The sequence below is a fragment of the Epargyreus clarus genome, unplaced genomic scaffold (genome assembly GCF_041222505.1).
Source record: "Epargyreus clarus isolate Ecla_fem2 unplaced genomic scaffold, WU_Ecla_fem_2.2 ptg000019l, whole genome shotgun sequence".
Lineage (NCBI taxonomy): Eukaryota > Metazoa > Arthropoda > Insecta > Lepidoptera > Hesperiidae > Epargyreus > Epargyreus clarus.
The window spans coordinates 16,373,306-16,395,759 of record NW_027332227.1 but is presented as its reverse complement, the minus strand read 5'-3'; the positions used below and the strand labels follow the sequence as shown (position 1 = coordinate 16,395,759).

General features: G+C 34.1%; 1 protein-coding gene across 5 annotated transcripts in view; it reads left to right on the top strand.

The window, feature by feature from the left end:
* LOC140750491 (EGFR adapter protein) overlaps window positions 1–22,454 on the top strand; it is a 138,195-nt gene that overhangs the window by 94,794 nt on the left and 20,947 nt on the right. For all 5 annotated transcript variants that reach the window (XM_073084041.1, XM_073084040.1, XM_073084043.1 and 2 more), the window contains one exon: window positions 17,438–17,518. In XM_073084041.1, the coding sequence (XP_072940142.1) occupies window positions 17,438–17,518 (81 nt within the window). The remainder of the gene's footprint in view (window positions 1–17,437; window positions 17,519–22,454) is intronic.

Below are 22,454 nucleotides of genomic sequence, written 5' to 3'. Positions count from 1 at the left end.
AGGTGGTAGAATCTTTTGTGGTTTCACTCAGGAGGCACTAGCGGCTAGCGCCACACCCTTTTCTGTCCTATTAAAGCAGTAACAGCGCACCTGTGGTCTGGTTTCTAGGGTGAAGTAAGGGAGATATACTTATTCGTTATGGATAGCAACGCATTCGTGCACGATCTCTTATCTGGGGTTGGTTACAGATGTCCATGGCGGCAGTAGCCACTTACAATCAGATGGACTGCAGGCTCATTTGCTACATCAATATTATAAAAAAAAAAGTTATATACATAGTTTGCTTCGTCTTCCTGTCCGTAATGCTTAGCGATAAAGCGCCCGAGTCTTTCTCCATTATTTAAATGAATAATTTATTATTTATTTGGGTATTTTTATATTGATGATTATTTTATTCTAGTCGTCTATAACCGACGGCTAGCGGAACGTAACACGATACAGGATCAAAAACGTGTTGGCGGCAAACCGTTTCTTAGAAATTTGCTGCTCAGTTGACCACGTAATCTGCACATGATGTTATAATAATTTGCTTGGTAAGCGTAGAAAATTCCTGCTAGAATGGTCGTGGAGGCACGAAAATAATAGATTGCTACTATAGTTTTAGTGGATTATTTTTGTGAATATTTTATGTATTTATTAGGGTACCGCAAGATTATGAGGAGCTAATAAACTAAAGTAATAATATAAAGAACATAGGTAAGCCATTTGTTTCCATAGCATCATCAAGACAAACACGTGACGCCCTCATAAAATGATATACAAAAAATCATAGTTGTGCGGTAACCTGTAATCTTTATCCAAATTAGGCTAGAAGATCTTATCTAAAAATACACCTATGAACATTGTCGTTTATTGGTTACAACTAAAAAAACACGTGTATAAAATAGTATTAGGAGTCTGTTACTTACTTCATCTAAGATGTAATATGAGATGTTATAAGCATAGCATAAGCATTTCGCATAAGTGAAGTGTTATTACGTTTCCATTGAATTGTATTAAATATCCAATGTGGGAACTAGCATTTCATAAGTAAAATTGTGTTAAATAATACGCAAAGTAAATTATATATTAGTAAAACAAAACTTATGTATTTTGTATGCAAAAGATATACCAAACGAACATGCATGGTACCTAATCAAAATTATGTGTAATGTGTGTCTCATTGACATCTGTTATCACGAAGGTGGTAGGATCGCCATACCCACTGCCTAATAACAGCAGTGTTAAGCGCTGCTGTGTTCTGGTTTGAAGGGAGACATACTTTTTTGGAGCTTTCGTTCCAGCTTAGTAATTAAGAGTGTGGACGACCTCAGTAAGGAATCTGATCCTAATCGGGGTTGATTACAGACGTCCATGGGCGGCAGTAACCGTTTACGATCAGATGGGCTGCATGCTCGTCTGATACTCCTGTATTATAAAAAAAAAACTACCACAGAGGCACTACAGCGGGTTCTACAAACACCTTAACTTAAAATAACTCATACAAATCTCCATCCTTCCTATATCTTATCATTAACATGCACCGTACTAATGGCCACTTATCGACTATTCTATGTACTAGTACTATAGCTTTGTCCTCCGTATTTGGCCGTGAAATTTATTTATATCATACGCCTTATCTACACAGGCCTTATTAGTACTGTACAAGTTCTAAATGACTGTCGTTTAACAAAATTGAATTTAATTAGTCGGCCACTAACTTCGGTACTGGTTAAGTACGCGCTTTGTAGATTATAATTATCCCTTGATAAGCATTAAGATAGTTTGTAAGTCTTAGATTATAGTGTAAATCGACTTTCTAATTGATTGAAAGCGCTAATATATTGCTGAGAGACAACATGTAATGACACCATTAATTTTATAACCTTAACGCTTTATAAAATTAATGGTGTAATGAAAAGGTAATCCTTAATCTAGTAATTATTTTCTTCTATACAATATTGTGTTGTGTATGTAAGTTTTACTTGGTCAATATCTAAAATATTTTATTTAACGTAGATTATTTACAGAACCCCATTTGAACGTCATATTTACCGCCATTTCGCAAGGTGTTTCGGAATGGAGAATATATAGAGCATTGTTGATTGCAATTACCTTATCATAAAATATAAAAAAAAATATGAAAAAAAAATTTATTACGATAGAGTTTTTTGTATTTCTACTGCAGAATCTTTTTATACAATGACGTGTAATATTTCTACCTTATAACGACTGTACAACCTTTTCAATTCTACTCTAAAACATTTGTTAGGGCGAAATACTAATATGACGCGTTCGTATGACTTTTTTCTCAAATGCAACCACGCTTCTGCGATTGATTTTAGGTACGATTCCTATGTTTTTGTTGTGAGTTACACAAGTCCACGGACGGCACTTTAATTAATCAGATGGCCAGCAAACCAGTTCGTTGCTTCCATTAGTTTTTAACATAAAAAATTAGAACTGTCTTATTAGCGTTGAATTACCATTTTTAACCATTTGAACATGCACACAATGTTTAGACTTAAGACACATTAACATGTATTTCGACTAAAAGTCAGATATTTTTATCGAGAGAGCATCCGTGTTGGAACGCACAACATTCCCGAATGTTTAATTGCCGTGGCGAGGAAGATATCAATAAGCGGACCGTGCGTTTGAAGTTAAAATAAGTTTATTGCCGTTTTCCGTCCGTTGTAAAGCGAGACATATGCCATATGCCCCTTCAATATAGGTAAATACAAATACATTAGTATGGTTGTAACAGCTCTGGCAATATAATGTATTACAATGTTTCACAGTTTTATATCACAGTGCTATGAACACAGAAAAAGAAATAGGAATCTTTTTTGTTGTGTACAGCAGCAGGCACCTCTGATTTAAGAAGTTACCTTCGTGCGTAACACATAATAATTATCACTTTTCTTGAGGACAATAACAGAAACGAATTCATGTGATGTGTAACTTATTAGTGATCGATCTTAATGTCATTGTTCTATCGATTACGGTTACTATTAACCGTAAGTAGGTAAGGTGTAGGTTAACCAAATTTTAGTATGCGGTTAATGCTTTAATAAAATACTTCCATCCTAAAACAATACAAAATCCACATTAAGATGGCATTCCGAGCGTAAACAAAAACAGCTTTATTCTGAAACGGAATTACGATTCCGTGACAACATCGAAATTTAAAACGAATGCCCCGAGTTCCGAGAACAGGGAACGGCTATAATACAATTAAATATAAATGGTACGGTGCCGTATGCTACGTGACAGCAGGAATATTGTATCTTGTTTAAATATTTAGTTTTACCAAAATTATGTCAAATTATTTTTTTATATAAATATATATTTATACCTAGCGATAAGGCAGACGGGCTACCTGGTGGAAAGCAGTGACCGTCACATTTGCAACACCTTAGAAGTCGCCAATGCATCGCCGGCTTTGAAGGAGAGCTCTTTTTGCACCTTTCTCCAAGAGCCCTATGTCGTAGCGCTCAGAAAATACCTCAAGACGAAGTTCACTCCACATTTTACAGTCATAAGTCATTATGATTTACTTTGTCATAAGTGCCACAAAAACGTGTACATAAGCAACCAGATCCTGAAACCTAAGTTCATCATTTATATATTTGCCTGGCCGAGGATCAAACCCGTAACACTACTACAACTGGTGGGGTGAACGTTCCAACGCAAGTATCCCACGCAACATAATAACAAACTTATTTTTTTAATACTGTTGTTTTCTATGACTAAACATTGCCTGTACAGTAGTACAGTAGTGTATACGAGTTCATACATTATTTATATTTTTAACCGACTTCAAAAAAGGAGGAGGTTTCTCAATTCGACCGTATATATTTTTTTTTTTTTTTTTTATGTTTGTTCGGCGATTTTTTCACGATGCCGCGACCGATCGACATGATTCATACACCATTGTATGCGGCTAGTTTCACAGGGGGTCCCATTTCGAGGAAATTTGAAAATTTCTGCCAGTTTTCCCGGAAAATTGGAAAAACCCGATTTCATATAAATTTGAATAAGTCGAGTATTTCTCAACCAATTTTAATTTTCTTTTTTTCATATGAAAGGGAGTTTCGTTGCGGTACTTTCCTACCTTAACATTAGTATGCTCTGATGATTAGAATTTAAGTTATGGGGTGGAACTCATCATCACTACCCCTGCTTTTTACATATTTTATGACAACTTACCTTCTGCCCACTCAATTCGCATGAAACTTAAAATAAACATTGAGTATCTAGGTTAACATGATATGATGGAAAATTTGGCCTTCAACTCTTCAACCCTGGTTATGCAGAAGTGCCTCCTGCCTCAACCATACAAGTTAGGCATTTGGAACTTATGGATATTTAATAAAGTCGATAAGTTGAGATATATGATGGAAAATTTGACCTTCTACTCTTCAACTCTGATAATGCAGAGGTGCCTCCTGCCTCAACCATACAAGTTAGGCATTTGATGCTTATGAATATTCAATAAAGTTGATAGGTAGAGATATATGATGGAAAATTTGACCTTCTACTCTTCAACTCTGATAATGCAGAAGTGCCTCCTGCCTCAACCATACAAGTTAGGTATTTGGAGCTTACGAATATATGATAAGGTCTTTGAGTAGAGACATATGATGGAAGATATGACCTTCAATTCTTAAATCCTGATGATGCAGATGTGCCTCCCATGTGAAGTATATAGAATATACATTTGTTGTAATGAAGTTGCTAGACAGAGACATATGATGAAAAATTTGACCTTCAACTCCTTAGATTTGATGATGCAGAGGTACCTCCAGCCTAAACCACATGAATAAGCCATTTAGTGCTTTCACACATATTTTACAGGTCCTAAGCAGGTGCATGTAATGAAAAAAATGACCTTCAACACTTTCACTCTGATAATGGTGGTGTGCTTCCAATCTAAACCATAGGAGTTAGCATTTTTGTGCTTTCATATATGTATTAACGTCACTAAGCAAATACATAGGATGAAAATTTTGACCTTCAAGGTCTTAACCCTGATAACTTTGACCTTCAAGTCTTCAATTCTAGTGACTCAGGGACACTGCTGGCCTAAACCACAGTAACTTGACAATTACATCTTACAAATATAAAAAATATGATTAATGAATACGTTGTAATTTTTCTTAACTATTGAATTAAGGTAAATTGGACCAACTCACTCGCAGAGTTTTACCACCTAGTTAGACTTATTTACTTTTCTGTTCCTACCTAACCTATCCAATAATTTAATTCGTATTGAATTGGTTAGGTTAGGTTGGAACATATAAGACAATGTAAAACTAAGCGAGGAGGGCGCGGTAGCGCCCTGCGAGCGGGTGGGTCCAATCCGTATGAATTCAGACCTTACCTTTATTCATGATCACCTCTATACAATTTTACATAATATTAATACAAACGTTAGCATATCATCACTAAAAAGGGTGAAAAAAAAATTTTAACAAAAAAATAAAACCGACTTCTATGTCACTACAAAGTAAAAAATAATTGAAATAAATGTTGGTTTAGTAAATATTTCTGAAGTCGGCGCTCATATTGGACACGCTGTTTACGCTGTTATCAAACGAAATATATTGAGCGCCAACTTCAGAAATATTTACTAAACCAACATTTATTTCAATTATTTTTTACTTTGTAGTGACATAGAAGTCGGTTTTATTTTTTTGTTAAAATTTTCTCTTATAATTTTTGCCATTTAAGTTATAATTACAGAAAAAGTAGGTAGTATGATTTACGCTTGTTTATTTTATTTAGGCTCTACAAGCTAATTGGAAATAGCTAAGTCAATATTGTGAAGACTTTAATACGCGGATAGTATTGAACATAGATTATTTAGGGGTATAAGGTAGTCTATAAACTATGTTGGCGGGCGGATATACGCACGGTATGTCCTTATTAATACAAAGCTTTTTGTTAAGGCCGACTATACAGCGATTACAAACTGCCGACTTTGTTGTTGCTGCAGTCGTGTTTATCTAAAATTGATCGCTAATGCAGTTCGGTCCCCGAGGATTGAGGTCTTGCGCCCACAATAGTGTCTACTTGCTTTGTGCTTGCCTGTTCATGGTATGCAAGAGTTCTTAGGTTATGTAGTATCGTAACGATACTGCTCAAAATATTAAATTCAAGAAATATATTATGTATTGACATAGATGACCTATGTTTACCAGTAACCTCCATCAGTTCACTGAATAGCTTCTGATTTTTTTGTAGGAAATCTTCGTTAGTGTACTCCGTAATCCGTTTTACCTAAACACACTCGATTTATTTCTATTATTTGAAAATGTTTATATCCGATGGGCACTTTTTCTCACTACTGCAAAAACACCACACCACACTACAATTTGGATTTTGGGATTAAAATACGGATTGTAAATTTTAATTTAAATATTTTAACGTATAAAAGCTTATGCAGTGCAGTATCGGCGAGGTTTAGACCCACAATTAATTGGAAGCCGCACCATCTGCAGCGTTTAATCTCTCCAACATTGACTAAACGTAAGGTCTGTGGAGGTTCTAGACAATATAACAGAGTCTTCAGCAACCAATATTTCAATTAATAAAAGGCATAAATAATAAGAACATAAACATAAACGATAAATTTATTTATTAAAAATGAAAGAGTTCGCCAAATCGTTAAATAAAGTAAAACAAACATTGTTATATCAAGTTGATAAACTTTCACTGGATTTTCTATCTAACTATCCACTCCTATGAGGTTACCCAAATGCAATAAGATTCCAAAGAGAAAAAAGAGATTACCTTTAATACCCATAAGTATAAATTGTAAGCAAAAGTACTTACTTCAGTAGATATTTCATTTGGATACAGTTTCTAGGTCGAACAATTTTATTCTCACGGTTTAAAATATAACCACTGCCTTTTCCCTGGATGTTGCAGGAGTTGACCAAAAGTTTAAATCGAGGAAATAGGTGACAGCGCCTTCCTGTCAAATTATTCGGATACTGTGGTCACCAACCACAGTCAACTAAACAAAACAAAAAAAAAACTCTTTTTAGAGGTCATGTCCATCCATGGACCCCCTATATCATTTCGGTGTCTGTGGGTCAAAAAGTGCACCATGTATACCATAACTAAGGCTTGATGTGCAGAAAATGCCTTTTGTATGTTTGTAGCACATATTATTCTTTAATTGCTTAAAAACACGTTAGCAATTCAGGTTATTCACAAAGAATTAACATAGAAGATTTTACAAAACTACATATGATTTAAATTTTAAATAGTAATTCCAAATCGAAATTTGAAATTGCAAATAGATTGCACAATTTCCTTTCAAACGGCTATGCAATTTCCAGAGCACAACTTGGGCATCTGTCAAAGATCATCTTCGCAATTATGTAGGTCAAGAATCAAACCGATTGCCCTCCGGATTTGAATTCCGTCTATTCTGTACTGACCGTTATTAATAAATCAATCCATCCAATTTTTGTATACTAAAGATCTAAATATGACAACGTATGCAGAAATAGTCTTAATTTATTTAATTCGTAATTCTTTCTCTCTCGTGCATCGTCCTTAAAAATAGAACTTAAAAAAACTTAAACAGATACACATTCATACAGATTGTCCATACCTTTGTTAAATCTTTTATTTTGTAATATGAAACCAGTATATAGTCAGTATTTATGGGTGAAATCGAATCGCTCGATGCGTACTCCTACGATGTAAACGAGTCGACAATGGTTGGATAGAGCGTTGCGAATGTATTGCAAATATTTGCTCCTACACTGTTGCAGTTTAAATTCTTTTTTTCATTCTTTTTTGGTTTAAAAACGAAGCTCCTTATTGGAGCGAAGTTCTTTATCGTAAACCTTACAGTGCTATTTGGTTAAGTAGAGTCCGAGAAAAATGTAACATAAAGTAACGTCGGTGTGGTGTGGGAGACATACTTTTACTAGGCGTTCCAGCTTCGTCTTCAGAGGTAGCCAACTAGGTAGGAAACTAAACTTTTGTGGGGTTGTTTGCAGAGTGGTTGGACGGCAGTAACTATTACTATTACGATTGAATTCTCGTTTCCTATTTCAATATTATAAGAAAAAAATGTTACTCGTACTTTACATGTCAAAAATATAACATAGGTCCTCCGTATCCGTAACTGGTTTTGCATCTCTTGAATACTTTGAACCACTTAAATGTATTCAATTATATGCATACACTTAACGTTTTTACAGAACAGCTTTAAAGAATTTTAACTCAAACTCAACTTTGATCAAAACGTTCCCAGAATTGTGTACATCTTCTTTTAAATGCACCGTGTTATTACGGTTTTTAAGGTTCTGTATTACATTTCAACTGGTGTAGAGGTTTTTGAACATACCAACCTCACAAATGAAATAAAGTTTTACCCAGGAACAAATATCTAAATGAAGTATTTAAAATTTTCAAGGTCTAAGTGGTCTCTACTTTTGTATTTGTGTGTGTCCATCGTACCCATATGAAGGCTAGGTACGAGTGTAAAATTCTTGTTTTCATGTATTCTACATTCATATTTTTCATCTCCTTTCTTTTCCCTTATGTATACGGCCTACGTGCGGCCTATCTTAAGAAAGCTTATTTTATTCAGTGTACAGAGAATATTTGGCGGAGTTGCCTCCCACATTAGCCAAGACTTACATAAATACTAAAATTATTATAAGTGCTGTTCTACATTTCTCAGGCTCATTATATTTTAATAAAATAACAGGTGATACGCAACACGCCTACAATAATAATGATAATGCTTCACGCTGCTCTATATAATTCGGATTTGTGGAAAAGGGGTTAGTTTCTACCTTGTGTTACGTAGATTGGTTCTCAAACCTCCAACTCTTCAACTAATACTAGCGGTTGAAAATACCCTCAGAAGCAAGGAAGCGCGCGTGATATTTAGCCCACCACAGACATAGCGGCCACCCATCCAACTTCCGGCAGCGATTGACGTTGCTTACTTCGTCGATCAATCATAACCTACACAAACTGCGAGGTTATCCGCGCTTCATATGCGAACTGTTAAATACAATAAGGTATTTCCTATTAATAATCAATAATTCATTCAATATTGTTTAGCTACTAAAAATTACTTGCCAGTCAAAACACTCAACTTCAAATTCGACAATATAACGTTATCAGATTTTATTATCAGAATTATATTGACGGTTGATATTGACAAAACTTATCGAGTTTCCGATCATAATTAAATTAGGTCTATCATTCGTAGGTTACGTAGGCAAGGTACGTGTTTGGTTTACTTATCGGAGCCCCGTTCTAACATGACACAGCCACGCAATCGGAAACGGATTGGATACATATCTACGGTACCCGTGGAATTGTTTGCTGGCCGTACATTATTTGCAGGGCTGCCTTCTATGATATTACGGGAAAAATATTAAGTTAAAAAAGTTAATAATCTTTGTAGTTTTAGTTTGAATATTGTTTGTTCCTTTTTTAATTGTATTGTAATTATTTGTTTAATAAAGTTTCATGTGAAATAAAAAAAAGTTATTAATTTTAGAATTTTTATTTAAATTGTAATACGTTGTATTTTCAGTTCATACTGGAATATCTAATTTTACTAAGTAAATAAATCTCATTATTGACATTTTATTGCTTCATTGTGGTAGTCACCTTGACGGTCTGAGTAGTTTTCAGCTTGGATTCCCGGCCAGAAAGATATCTAAATTATGAATTTTTATTCTTGGTTTAGGTGTTTATGTATTTATTTCTTTACTTAATTTGTTTCAACACGATGACTTGACACATATTAGAAAGTGTTTTTTATAATTTCTACGCACGTTGCCTTTTTAGAGTGAGAATTATAGGTGGCTTCACTTAGATTATTCGTAATATCTTATTACGAATAATGTAAGTGAAAGAATGTGAAGAAAAAGCTTCTGTATCGCACAGCCCTAGTCGGGTCGCGTTATATCATTTGCATTTAATTCGCCGCAAACTGCCGCCATTCTATACGTTAGCTCCGAGATCGGGTTCACTTTTTCAACGTTAAATAGATTCAAATACACTATCAGTATCGAGAATGGAGATGACTAAGTAATTCATATTCTTATAGGATTGTTTCCTTTTCATAATTATTATAAAGAAAATATTACGTCTATATTGGCATGTGTATGTATGATTACTTATCTACTAAAATAGTAAGTAAATAAAATTTTAAGTCTTTACTATTCGTCTCTGGAGGTACATCCCCACACCTACTTTTGCCTTATAGCAATGTCATGCACATATTATAGAAACACACTTAGCATTCTAACAGGGGTAGCAACACTTTTAAGATCGACCTAAGGATATTATGTTAGTTAAAGATGCCCGAGTGCAGTGACCACTAAGTCAGATGGAATACATGTTCTATTGATTTCAATTGTAAGTTGGTAGAACCCTCTGTGGTTCGACTCCGGCGGCACCACCGCCACGCCTATTTAGCTTAGTAACAGTGGTTTTAAAAGCTTTTGTGTTCTGGTTTGAAACCTCATGGGTAGTGTAGCGGCGCATCTGTGATCGACCTCAGGTCAGGAATCTTATCTTATCTGGGCTGATTACAGATGTCCATGGGCAGTAGTAGCCACGATCAGGTTGACAGCATTCTCGTCTGCTACTCATATATTTCAAAAATTACATGGTCGCAAAATATAATCTTATCTTACTTAAAATTATAGAAGACGATGAGGAAGGAGGGTGGCGTTAAATCATAACTCCTAGCTAAAAACATATACACAGTGAATACGTATGTATGTGAAATTCGCACATCCCAGCGGCGTTTCATTACATTTTATTCCGCCGCAAACTGCCGCAATTCAATCGAGCGCCGAATTCCTGCCGAAGAGAAATCTGCTACTCGATATAACCGAGAACGAAATACTGATTAGATCTTGTCTGTATGTGGTCATAATGTGTTTAGGGGTGTGGGTGGGATACTGTGTTTTGATGAACAAAGCTAAATAGGAGAAAATATTCGTTTCCAAAATTTAATTAATGCATAGCAAAATTCACAGAATACAATATGTATTTGTTAAAAAAAGATATGTATTGAAGTTTAAACAATTAAAAAATATGTCAATTAGGTAATAATAATATATTTTATATTAATTTTGGATACCGAAACAATTTTGAAAAATGCCATGTATATAAAAAATATAACTCTACGGATTGCCATAATGTAGTTCTTAGTAGCTATTATTAATCCGCGCTATTGTCTTGGTATTTCTTTAGAAGATTAAAATGCTAAAAAAATACTATACGTTACATTTCACTGCCTTTCGCATAACAGCGAAAAACTCGTTATTCTAAACAATCGGATGCTTATTAAGGCGGACCTCTTGCTCGCTTATGAAAAGCATTCAGACGTACATCCAAGAAGAATCTCTAGAGTATTATGTTCTTTGTGGAGAGCACAGGAAGCTGCAAGCTACACGTGACGTAGGATGAATATGAAACATTTACACAGGACGTGTCATTACTCATTATTATTCAGTAACAATAATGTTCTAACAGAAATTTCTTTTTAATAGATGTGTTTACTACACAGGCAGGATGTCTGGCATTTTTAAAGGAGTTGCATCTCAATCGTCAGGATTTTTTCCATATTTGTAAATACAAATGTTACTATATAACTATGGTCGTTAAGCACCAATTAACACTGAAAACTATGGTGAATACTATGATGAAATATTTTGTACTCTAAGTTTTTCTGATAATAACGTTTCGGTAATCGTGACATTTTATGAAAAGCTTTTCCATAAATAATTTACAATGTGTTAAATTACTTTTAAATAGTTGTTCTCAAAGAGAATCTTACTGGAAATATTTAAATTAACGTTCTAATTGTTTGTTTAAATATATAATTTTATATGTAACCTGTTACAGAGTTTTCAAAATAAACAATGAACAATAACATATCTATGGAACTTTATACCAATATTATTTGGCAGTATTTGCAGGGACGTGTTTATAAAGAACTTTATGATAATAAAATACGCTCATGAAACCCAAAGCATTAAAACACGTTGTGGGGCTGTCATATAACGTATTTAATGAATACCGCAGCGCTGTGCTCGCAGCCAAGTTTGGGCGAACAGATGCTACATTAGCTACATTTCATATTAGGTTCTAGGTACCAGCTACCGCATAGAAGCAGGTATAGCTTTGTGGGTGAAACTCGTCTCTCAATCGGAGGTTCAAACCACAGGCACGTATTTCTGTATTTTCAATCATGTTCTTCAGAAAGCAGTGATAGCCTAGTGGTTAAGGAACTCGGCCTCTCGATCGAGGGAGGATCAAATCCTAGGCACGCACCTCTGATTTTTCAAAAATTTTGTGCGTGTTAGAAATTAATTATCACTTGCTTAAACGGTCAAGGAAAACATCGTGAGGAAACCTGCATACCTGAGAGATTTGTAAAAAAATAGTCTCAAAGGTATGTGAAGTACACCAATACGCACTTGGTCAGCGCGGTAGACTACGGCCTAATCCTTCTCATTCTGAGAGGATACCCGTGGCCAGCAGGGGGACAATAATGGATTGATGATGATGAATCATGTTCTTATTCTAAAAAAATATCATTGGCTTTAACGGCGAGGAAACACATTGTGAGGTAATCTACGCATCTGAGTATTTTAAAAAAGTTCTGAAACGTGTGAGAAGTCTACCAACTCGTACTCGGTCAACACGGTGGACTATGGTCTAAACATCTTTTCAACCTAAACTCACAAACTCCTAAACTCCTAAACTCAGTGCCCAGCAGTGGGAATAAGCTGTCTCGCAACAATCGACGAAAGCCACCGACAGTCTTTAACGAGAGGCGGCAACAATTGTTGCGCCTTTTAACTTACGAGTACAACCTAGTTGTACTTGTTTTAGTACTCTAAAACTATGTTTTTCTAAATGTCAATATTTTTATAAAATATACAAATTGCCAAGCTACATTTTACATAACTACGCATACATGACATACACTGTTTGATGAGGGATGAAGCAAGGGCCTCAAGTCTAATTAAGTCGTTAAGATGCCACGATAGGAGGTGCCCTAACCCTCCGCTCACTTACGGACAATGAGTTTTGATAACGTTTGCTACGCAAATGAGTCATGTCTATGTCGTGAAAGGGTTGAAGCATAGATACTTAAAAAAACATAATTAAGAGTAATTATATGTATTACGCACAGACCTGTATCTAATCAAATACAGGTCTGTGGTGTGGTGTAGAGCTGAGCCTTATGTTATAGGCCTGAGGGAGTACCTCAGAAGGAAGTTCATTCCACATTTTACATTGTATCTTCTCTCTTTACTGCAGAGACTCTGCTCTCTCTTACTTACTGCTCTTTACTTCTCTCTATCCTGGCAGGGTCGCCATGTAGTGTTAAAGCAGGTTCGTGAAGTATTGAAGAGGCGTGTTACTTTGTTGATGTCTATATTATAACTAACTTAATACTACTTAATCTTGCTAAAAATTAACACAATTTTCTAAAAGTTCTTCTGTATATTTGAATTTTTTAATGAAGAAATCGAAACAATTTATTACAGAACGCATATCAATCGACGTTTCTAGAAACGTGACATTTCATATAATTTCCCTTACCTATAATGTTAAGAAGTAAGAATTATATTCAACTTGCTTTAACATATAATAGAAACATGTTTTGGGTATGCTATTTTACGAGTATGTGACGATTGTCATGAAAGTGCTACTCTAAAAGCTTTTTACGATAAATGTGTAGAAAAACATATTTATTTCGAAATAGACTTGCAAACTAAAAAATAAGTTATTGATGTAACCTTTACATAATTTAAACTTCGTAGAGCTTTATTTCGACCTAGAAACCTGAAAAAGGCGTCAATGTAATACGTGACAAGAAATAATTCAATTTAAGTTACGCCCAAAGGTAGATCTAGTACGTGGCATCAGATAGGGAGGGTCGGTCACGATACGCACGACTAATTAGATAATTAAGATGTGACGTCAGACAACCCTTATCCTACACACCCGAGCCGATGGAAACGAATGGGTTTGATCACATACCTCATGTAAATAAGGTTGGTTGAAAAAATGGTGGAAAAGGAAAGTCGGTTATAGTTAAGATGAGATATAATTGTTTTAATTAAATAATTATGGAAGTATATCCATTAGTTTATTTTAATCCTGAATTCGTTAATATTATAGAAGTAAATATCCGTGATTTGGATTTGTATTTCTCTGATAGTTAAAGCTCAAAGTATAAGTAAGAAAATTAGTAAAATTATAAGCCATAATTTTATAAATTTAATTATCGTAAGTTCCAAGATGTGTCGCACTTCTTACATTAAACTTATTTTCGACGAACAATAAACGAGCAATGTTATTTAATTTCGTTGTATGCGCATACGCAAGGTTTAAGCTTTAAGCTTTAGTAAAATAGTTTTGACAGCTGCGGCCTTGGTGTCTGTTGTACGGCGCGACGTGCGAGGCGTTTGGCATTTTTAATTACAACAACGAATGGCATTCAATGTTAATTGTAAACAGAATAATATTGATTTTTATAAGGATATTGTAGTGAGTGTAACTAGTGAAAGAAGTGTAAGTAAATAATTAAAATTATCTTACCCCATCGATTTAATGTGATTGTCGCCAGTCGATCATCCTCGCTATAACAATTGTATGGTATAATTGCTTTTTCATTCTTAGTTAAACAACTATCGCTCTTAGGAACACCAAAAGGTCAATAAATCCAAAGTCTAAGATGATTTTTGATTATCTTATAATATAATTCTAAACCTAAATTAACAGGAACAAAATTAATAGTCAAATCTACAGTGACTTAGTTATACTATAGATACTTCTATTTATTTTCAACCGGGTTATATTTTAGCTAAACCAATAATGCTAAGTTATAACGACAAACCTAACAAACAGGTTCAAATTAAATTGTTTGTACAGAAACCCTCCTACTATTTCATGAATCAGGCCAGCCTAGAATTAGGTAAGTGAATTATTGCAACTTTAAGCTGTAAAGCGTTTTATACGACTTTCATGTCGAGTTTTTGGACCATATTGTAACGGGATACCGTTTATTATGGCTTGGTCTAGTCTCTTTGTGTTAGTGGCGGTAATATGGTTTTCTCAGATATGTAAGGAACTGTTGCCACCATTAACGAAGAACTTAGAACTTTTTACACCATACAAATGTCGATATGTCTTTTTGATATTTAAAAAATGCCCCATATAAGCATTTGGAAATTTCTTTTTAATATAAAACAAGTTCATTTTGTCCATTTGAAGGGATTATAAACCGAAAGAATTCTTTATTCTTAACGAATTAAAATATTGTAACTGACAATTTATAAGTCTCCCACGGTATATACACAATAAATATATTTAATTTACTTAATTTAAGTTGACGTTCTTTTAGTCACAAAAAGAGTTCTACGACCCGCATGACAGACTATATAAACATCTCCATACTGAGGAACGAGCGGTACTTGCAAACGACTTAATATTAACTTAGATTTATCTTTCCTCTTTGACGATAGTACAGCGTAGAACTATGTAATTAGGTAAATAAACAGGCTAGCGAGTCTCTGACGGGATAATTTGCCGGACAGGAAACCGAGCGCTATAAATATCCTCGTATTAATGGTTCTGATCGGGAACTATGCACTTTGCTGTAAGAGTACGGGTTTTAACACAAATGCTTGTAACCGTACAAATATTCGATAACGGAGCGGGTTATAAACATTTCATGGTCAATAGATTGGTGTTCAGATATGTAATGATATTACATGAAACATGTTAGGATTTTTTTTGAGAAAAATAGTTTATGGTGTTAAAACTTCAATATTAAGCACTGACCGCCCACACGTAGGTATCTACACATACTTACACTATCTTTTACTATTATTTTTACTGAATGATATGTTATGTATGGTGGTATGTTAACATTTTATAGCAAGAGCAAAACGAGGTATACTTAAAGTTCACAAATGACATGGCTGAAAAGGAAATACACAATTATATTGACCACTAAAACTTAAATATGTCAGTCTGTCATAACACTCCATATAAAACAAATTAAAGGCAGGAAATTAAAATATATTCCTAGGATATATTATGAGTATCATGAATAATACTATGGACATCATGTCATTTGTTGATAGTCTCGGTTTTGATACCCGGGCGAGACATAAATCGAAATGATGAGTTCAGAGGTCAGTCTTAAGGTAGGTACTTGAATGACAAGATACATAGAACATCCTGTCACACAAAACATTTCAACTTACCAATAAGCTAACAACTAGCTTAAAAGCTTCGAAATTACGAGGTTAACTTCGCAGACAAACATCGAATTATATTTAAATGTTCCTTGGGTTTAATGTAGTAAGTCACGAAATACCCAACAAGATGGGTGTTCAGCGTGACGTCACGTTTCAACGACCGCCTGGGGGCCGCTAAAAGTAAATTAACTTAAAAACGCTATGCTTTGCTATGCTATGCTTTAAGTAAAACGAACATAATAGAGTTTGGTTATGATTTTGACGAGACTGTAGTCAAAAGATACTAATTTTACGTTGTCGTTTTGATGAGACGGTCATTGCAGGTGGTAGAACCCTTAGTGGTTCGACTCCGGTGGCATTCGATCCAGGCAATATCTAATACTATCTGATGTTGATTACAGATGTCCATGGGCGGCAGTAGCCACTTATCATCAGGTGGACTGCATGCTCGTCTGCCATTCCTATATTATAAAAAAAATGTTAAAATCCGTCCATGTGGTCAAAGAAATATACTTATTTCCAAAAATAAAAACCAAGTAGTCCCCTGAACCTACAGTTGGAGACTCTGAATAGGACGCCGGCCGCCTCGCCGCAGGCCCTCATTGCAATATTTAGCTCCACCACGTTTCTATTCAAGTACACTACAATGTTTTTTCCACACAATGCAAATTGCTATCGTGAACTAGAATCTGGATGAATTCTGCGCTCGTTACAAAATGTGGGACGCGTAAATATGTCGAGAGTGTTTGTTGATAATTGTAAAAAAAACTATATTTTATTCCATAACCGCAGCAATTTGCGCGTGAATATTAATAAACAGATTCTAGGTTCTACAGTTTTAAAAGAAAACCGTGCCCAAAAGTGTAAAATAAATAATTACAGATTCTTAGTTAGTTAATTAGAAAGTTAGAGTCTTTCTGAAAATAATTATAAAAAGTCTCAACAGTAAAGGAAAAATGTAGGGAAATCTAGCTGATCCTTTTTTTTTTTTTAAAGTTGTGTAATATTTACTAATCCACTTGGTCAACAATAAACCAATTCTTCATCATTCTTATTCCAAGAGAAGGCGCGTCCTCAGCAGTGTATGTGGCTGTGTGATAGCTACGCTTTGATGATAATGTCGATGATTATTTAAGTAGCTGATATGATATTGTTGTTGTTGGCAGGCGGAGGAATTGAACGCGTTGGTGGGAGATGCGTTCCGAATGGCGTTCGCGTCGCAGCTGCAGCCCTCCGCGCCGCTCTGGGTAAGTCTTGAATTTACTGCTAGAGTACTCATACATGGTTTCTTCACGATGCTGTACTGCAGTAAAGATCTCTCTGTCTTTCTCTCCCCAATTTCTTTGGGAATATAAATTTCCTGGTAGGTAGATGATTTACTATAAGTTGCTACCACTATGAATACTTTCTTGCATTAACCATGGATGTCACAGAAATGTGATTTCCTTTAATTAAATCTTAAAGGATTAGGCCATTATAACCCGCTAGAATGTAAACATTTCTTTAAATAGCATACAATTCCTTTCTAAAACAAAAATGCCTCTTAAATTCTTCGAACATTTCAATTAGTTTCTGTAAACCTATATTTGTAAGCAGTCATTCCAATACGCGTCTTCATTCGTCATTTTTAAAATTAGCCCACGATTTGTTGTACCCAGTACCCGCTATTTGTTACACATACTTTTGCCTTTATTTATACTTTAACTTACATTGCTAGTTTGTATAAGGCTTAATTTTCTTCAAGTTAAGGTTGAGAATTGTTGGTTTCATGCGATGCATTTTAGTTTTTATCTCGCTGCGTGTGTGGACCACCTTAATCATAGTCGGACAGCCCGCCTTCCGTTCACACATGCAACCGCCGCTCCCGGGCAGCTATTACTGCCTTTATTTATTCTCAGATCGTCCAAAGTAATAACTATAGTCGGAAGTGTAATTATATGTAAAACACCGTGTTTAACCTCATTTAAGTAAGTAACTATTATGGACGAAATACTTGTCTTTATTTTGATACCCGAGAAGCTCTTCGGAATATTAATGTGTATTTGAATGTATAATTTGGTATCCATGAATTCTTTGGTGCTGTTATTCGAAATATTGTATAGGAAACATTTCGTGCTGTCGTAACATTGTCTTAATCGTCTTATTTATGGCATTTAGATTTATTACCTTGATTTGTCCCAACGTGCGATGCTATCGGGTCCCCAGACAGGTTCTTGTAGCGTTTTGTATCCCAATCGAATTTCCGATCACTCAACGTATCCACTTTATCGTTTTTATAGTTGTATCATCAATCATTATTTATTTTAAACATTCATGCTTTTATAGACGTTATTAAGATAGTTTTATGTAAAACACGTGAATTAAGATTAACATCGTTTAAATTGTTATAATTTATTCGATGTAAGATTTTTATTATCCACATAAGTTTTAAAAATATTAATTTAATGTACAGTGCGTAACGGAAATACTTCAAGAAGTCTATTAAAATATTTATGTCTAAGGGGTATCCAAGTTTTATGACTCGTTCTGTTTGTTTATAATTATATTTGTAAGTTATAATCACGTAGGTATTATTTACGCATATAATTCTCTCGGTACTTGAATTAGATAAATATCTGCGTTTAATTTATCCGTAACTTTAGCTTTAAGTGTGTGAATGTCGATACCATCCGATACTCTCGGTTGCTCCACAAAAATATTTGCATCCACCACGTAATAAATATCTTGGGCGTTTAATTTACTTTTAAATAATCGAATGGTAAAACGGTGGTGGAGTGCACTCGATCGTAATCCAATCTAGGGTTGCAATATATTTTCGCATTGGAAGAAAGTACCATGTACTCCTATTTAAACTATTTGTTTTTCTGTTTAGTTTTACCCACTGGGTATTAATTACTACAGACTATCATTTCGTTAACCATTTTGCGACTTATGTGATACAAAATTTTAAAGGACAAAAGGTGTTACTTTTAATTGTTCTTTTTCTTAATGTTGTTTTGTGTTCGCATTTTAAGTAAGTTCTGTGCAATGATTTGTGGCCAATTAGTGCAAGATGCAATTAAAACCGATGGTTAAACATGAATTTGGTTAATGAAAACTTATCTTATATTGGTTGCTGCTCGTAGTAGTGTAAAACGAAAATTTATCATAGCAAAATCAATATTATTAAATTGTTTAATAAGATTTTAAATAATGTAATCGTAAGCTATAAGTAATATTGGGAGTCGATTTCTGGATAATTATAAGCACAAAAATAGAAATAGACTAATAACAGCCTCATCATAGCTTATATAATATAAGGTAGCCCACTAACAACATCTAAGGTAAAGTCACCTAAGTCCGAGGGGTTCTGAAATTGGCACCAAATTCCGCGGTATTTAGTAAAATAGCTTTTACTAATTATTTACGAAATCGTTTTTACTGAAAGGTATCTCATTTAGTAAATAATTTATCGCTCTATTGTTACATACCCATCATAATAGCATTATGTGTATTGTTTTTAAAATAATCTCATAGTTTTGAACTAGTGACTAACTCAAACGTATGCTTCATACATTTTGGGCCTTTTGCACGTGAATGTCACGATTTCTCAAATAGTGATTATTTCGATAAATTTACATATGTATGATAGTATTTCGATGAAAACATTATATGGATTATATATGGAATCGAAAACAATTAAATATTGTGCTTATTTCTTAACAGATAAGGGTAAAAATAAGTTTAAATATGCAGCGGCATTAGGTGCCAAATATTTTAGGCTGTCCCTTAAACCGAGGTATACCACGGAATAGCAATTTCATAGACTTGTTTTTAATTTCAATTTTTGTAGTTGTTTTTATGAATAAGCACGTCTTGCTCCGGATTTGACTAATTTAATACTCAATTAATATTGAAATCATTTTCCGTGGTACTGAATTATATTGCATTACCTAATTATATAATACCAAAGATGACCTATCTATGTACTTTCCTAATTTTTTCTATGGGACAATTAAGGAGAGAAAATGAAGTTCATCCAGATATCGATGTAATATTGAACAAGTATTGTATATTATTACATACATATTTCAATAAAGCATCTTTCTGCCTCTAAATTGTGTAAAAGGCTTTTATTATTTAATAATCGGAATTTGGAAACGTGATTTTTAGTAATGAAACGCTATTTCGATGTATATATGTCGGAATTAGGTTATATGGGCACATTAATCCGCGGCATAACGACAAAATACTATACAGGGTGTTTAAAGTTTTAAGCGGTTTTTAAGAACGTTTCTATCGTTTGTATCAGTAATTCGCTTAATCCTAAATAATGAATAATTAACATTGTTATACGACTTTATTAGTTATTTAATTAAAAAGTAGAACATTTTACGATGTTTTGATACGATTAAATTACTCAAAACAAAATAATTCTACAAACCGCATATGATATTCCATATTATTATTATTTCTGGTGTATGATTATAAGTCCTAGTATAAAGTACATTAAAGAGAATGTCCAAAATTTTATTGCAGATACACGAATTGACCGTGGTTTTAAACAAATTAACATGAAATCCATAAGTTAAATTAACCATTCAAGAAACTATATTGTAACAAAGTTTTATTTTGGCAGTTTCCCTTTATTCCTAGCTAAGAATACTTTTCATAAAGCTACTCTTTAAATAATAAAAAAAAAAATTGAAACCTAAGTAAATAAATAATATTTATTTTTATACACCATGTAGCAGTCGTTCTATCTCTTTCACTCCCTTATTTTGTATACTCGGAATTAGGAACCAAATACATCGGAATAAGGATTTTTACATCGGAATTAGGGTTTTCTGACTTGGTTCATATTTATTTTAAATACACATTTAAATTAATATTTTACCGTAAAAAGTCGAGTCTATTTCAAAAGAACTCATACTAAAGCTTTTGATAAAATTATCTAATTCCTTTTTAAGCCGCAGTAAATGCTTAATATTTGACGCTCTTTCTAGTTTTGGTGAAAATACCGCGGAAATAGGTGACTTTACCTTATCAACTTTAGTATTATTTGCATTGCAAACATTGTTTTCTTTTCTCATTCGTTAGTACGAGTATCGCAGCCCTAACAGCCCAGCGCTTGATTCATAACTCCGGCGCCAACCGCCAGTGGTCCCACCGGTTTTGTTCCTACCAGTGCAGTTGGAATTACTTATATGTTTACGTTTATTCTGTGTTTGCTCACTATTTTGTTACATAAGTATGCTGCGAAACGCTGTAGTTACTCAAATCCTGTAATCAAAATAATATTTTTCTTAATTCAATCTTACCATAACATCAGTTTATACTAATCCAGAAATTTACAAGTTCATATTTCACTTTGGATGTCCTACAAGTAGTTTAATTCCGATTAAGTTATAATTTCATATAACATTATATTCCTCTATTAATCTTAATTTTATATCTTAAATTAGAATTTCATAGCAAGATACGAACTTTAATAATAGTTTTTAATTCAAAATTTGACAACCCTATTTTATTTGACTACTGGTTTACTCCGCTATTGTCTACCGTGTTCCAGCGTGGTGCTACTGTTCAACGCAGTAGGTGGCGCTGGTGGGAGGTTACCGCCTACGCTATTATTTTTTTTTCGGCTATTATCGATAAATAACATAAGTTTATGGATACCTTGGCAACATTTTTTTCACCCAAAAATCATCTTTTGTATCAACAAAAGGAACATTTAAAGTAGGTATACAAAATTCTTAAAGGTTTTTTAAGAATTCTAAGTGTATTTTCCTGTTTACAATCTGTAATAATTTGTTTGCAAGTAAATGAACACCGAGAGGAACTTTCTTTCGTGCTTGTGAAACAGATGAATTTGGGTCATTTATTGCCTCATCCTTTCTCTCCGCTTCGCTGGACCGAATTGATTATGTTTACAAATACCTACTCGTGTTTTTGGCCACTTGCAAAAAGATTAATGATCAAATTTGTCCAAAACTGCAACATTCACGCTTTCTCGTGTTTGAGGTGGGCATTGGCGTTTTAAAAAGGAACATTTTCAGTGTTTAATTAGATTCAACATTAATTTTGTGAAAATGTACTTTAATAGTACGTTTAAAAGTACGTTAACAAAGTCATTATAGATGGTAATATGAAGCAGATTAGATACGTGGAGAAATAAATTAGAGGCGATAAGCGAGACTAAAC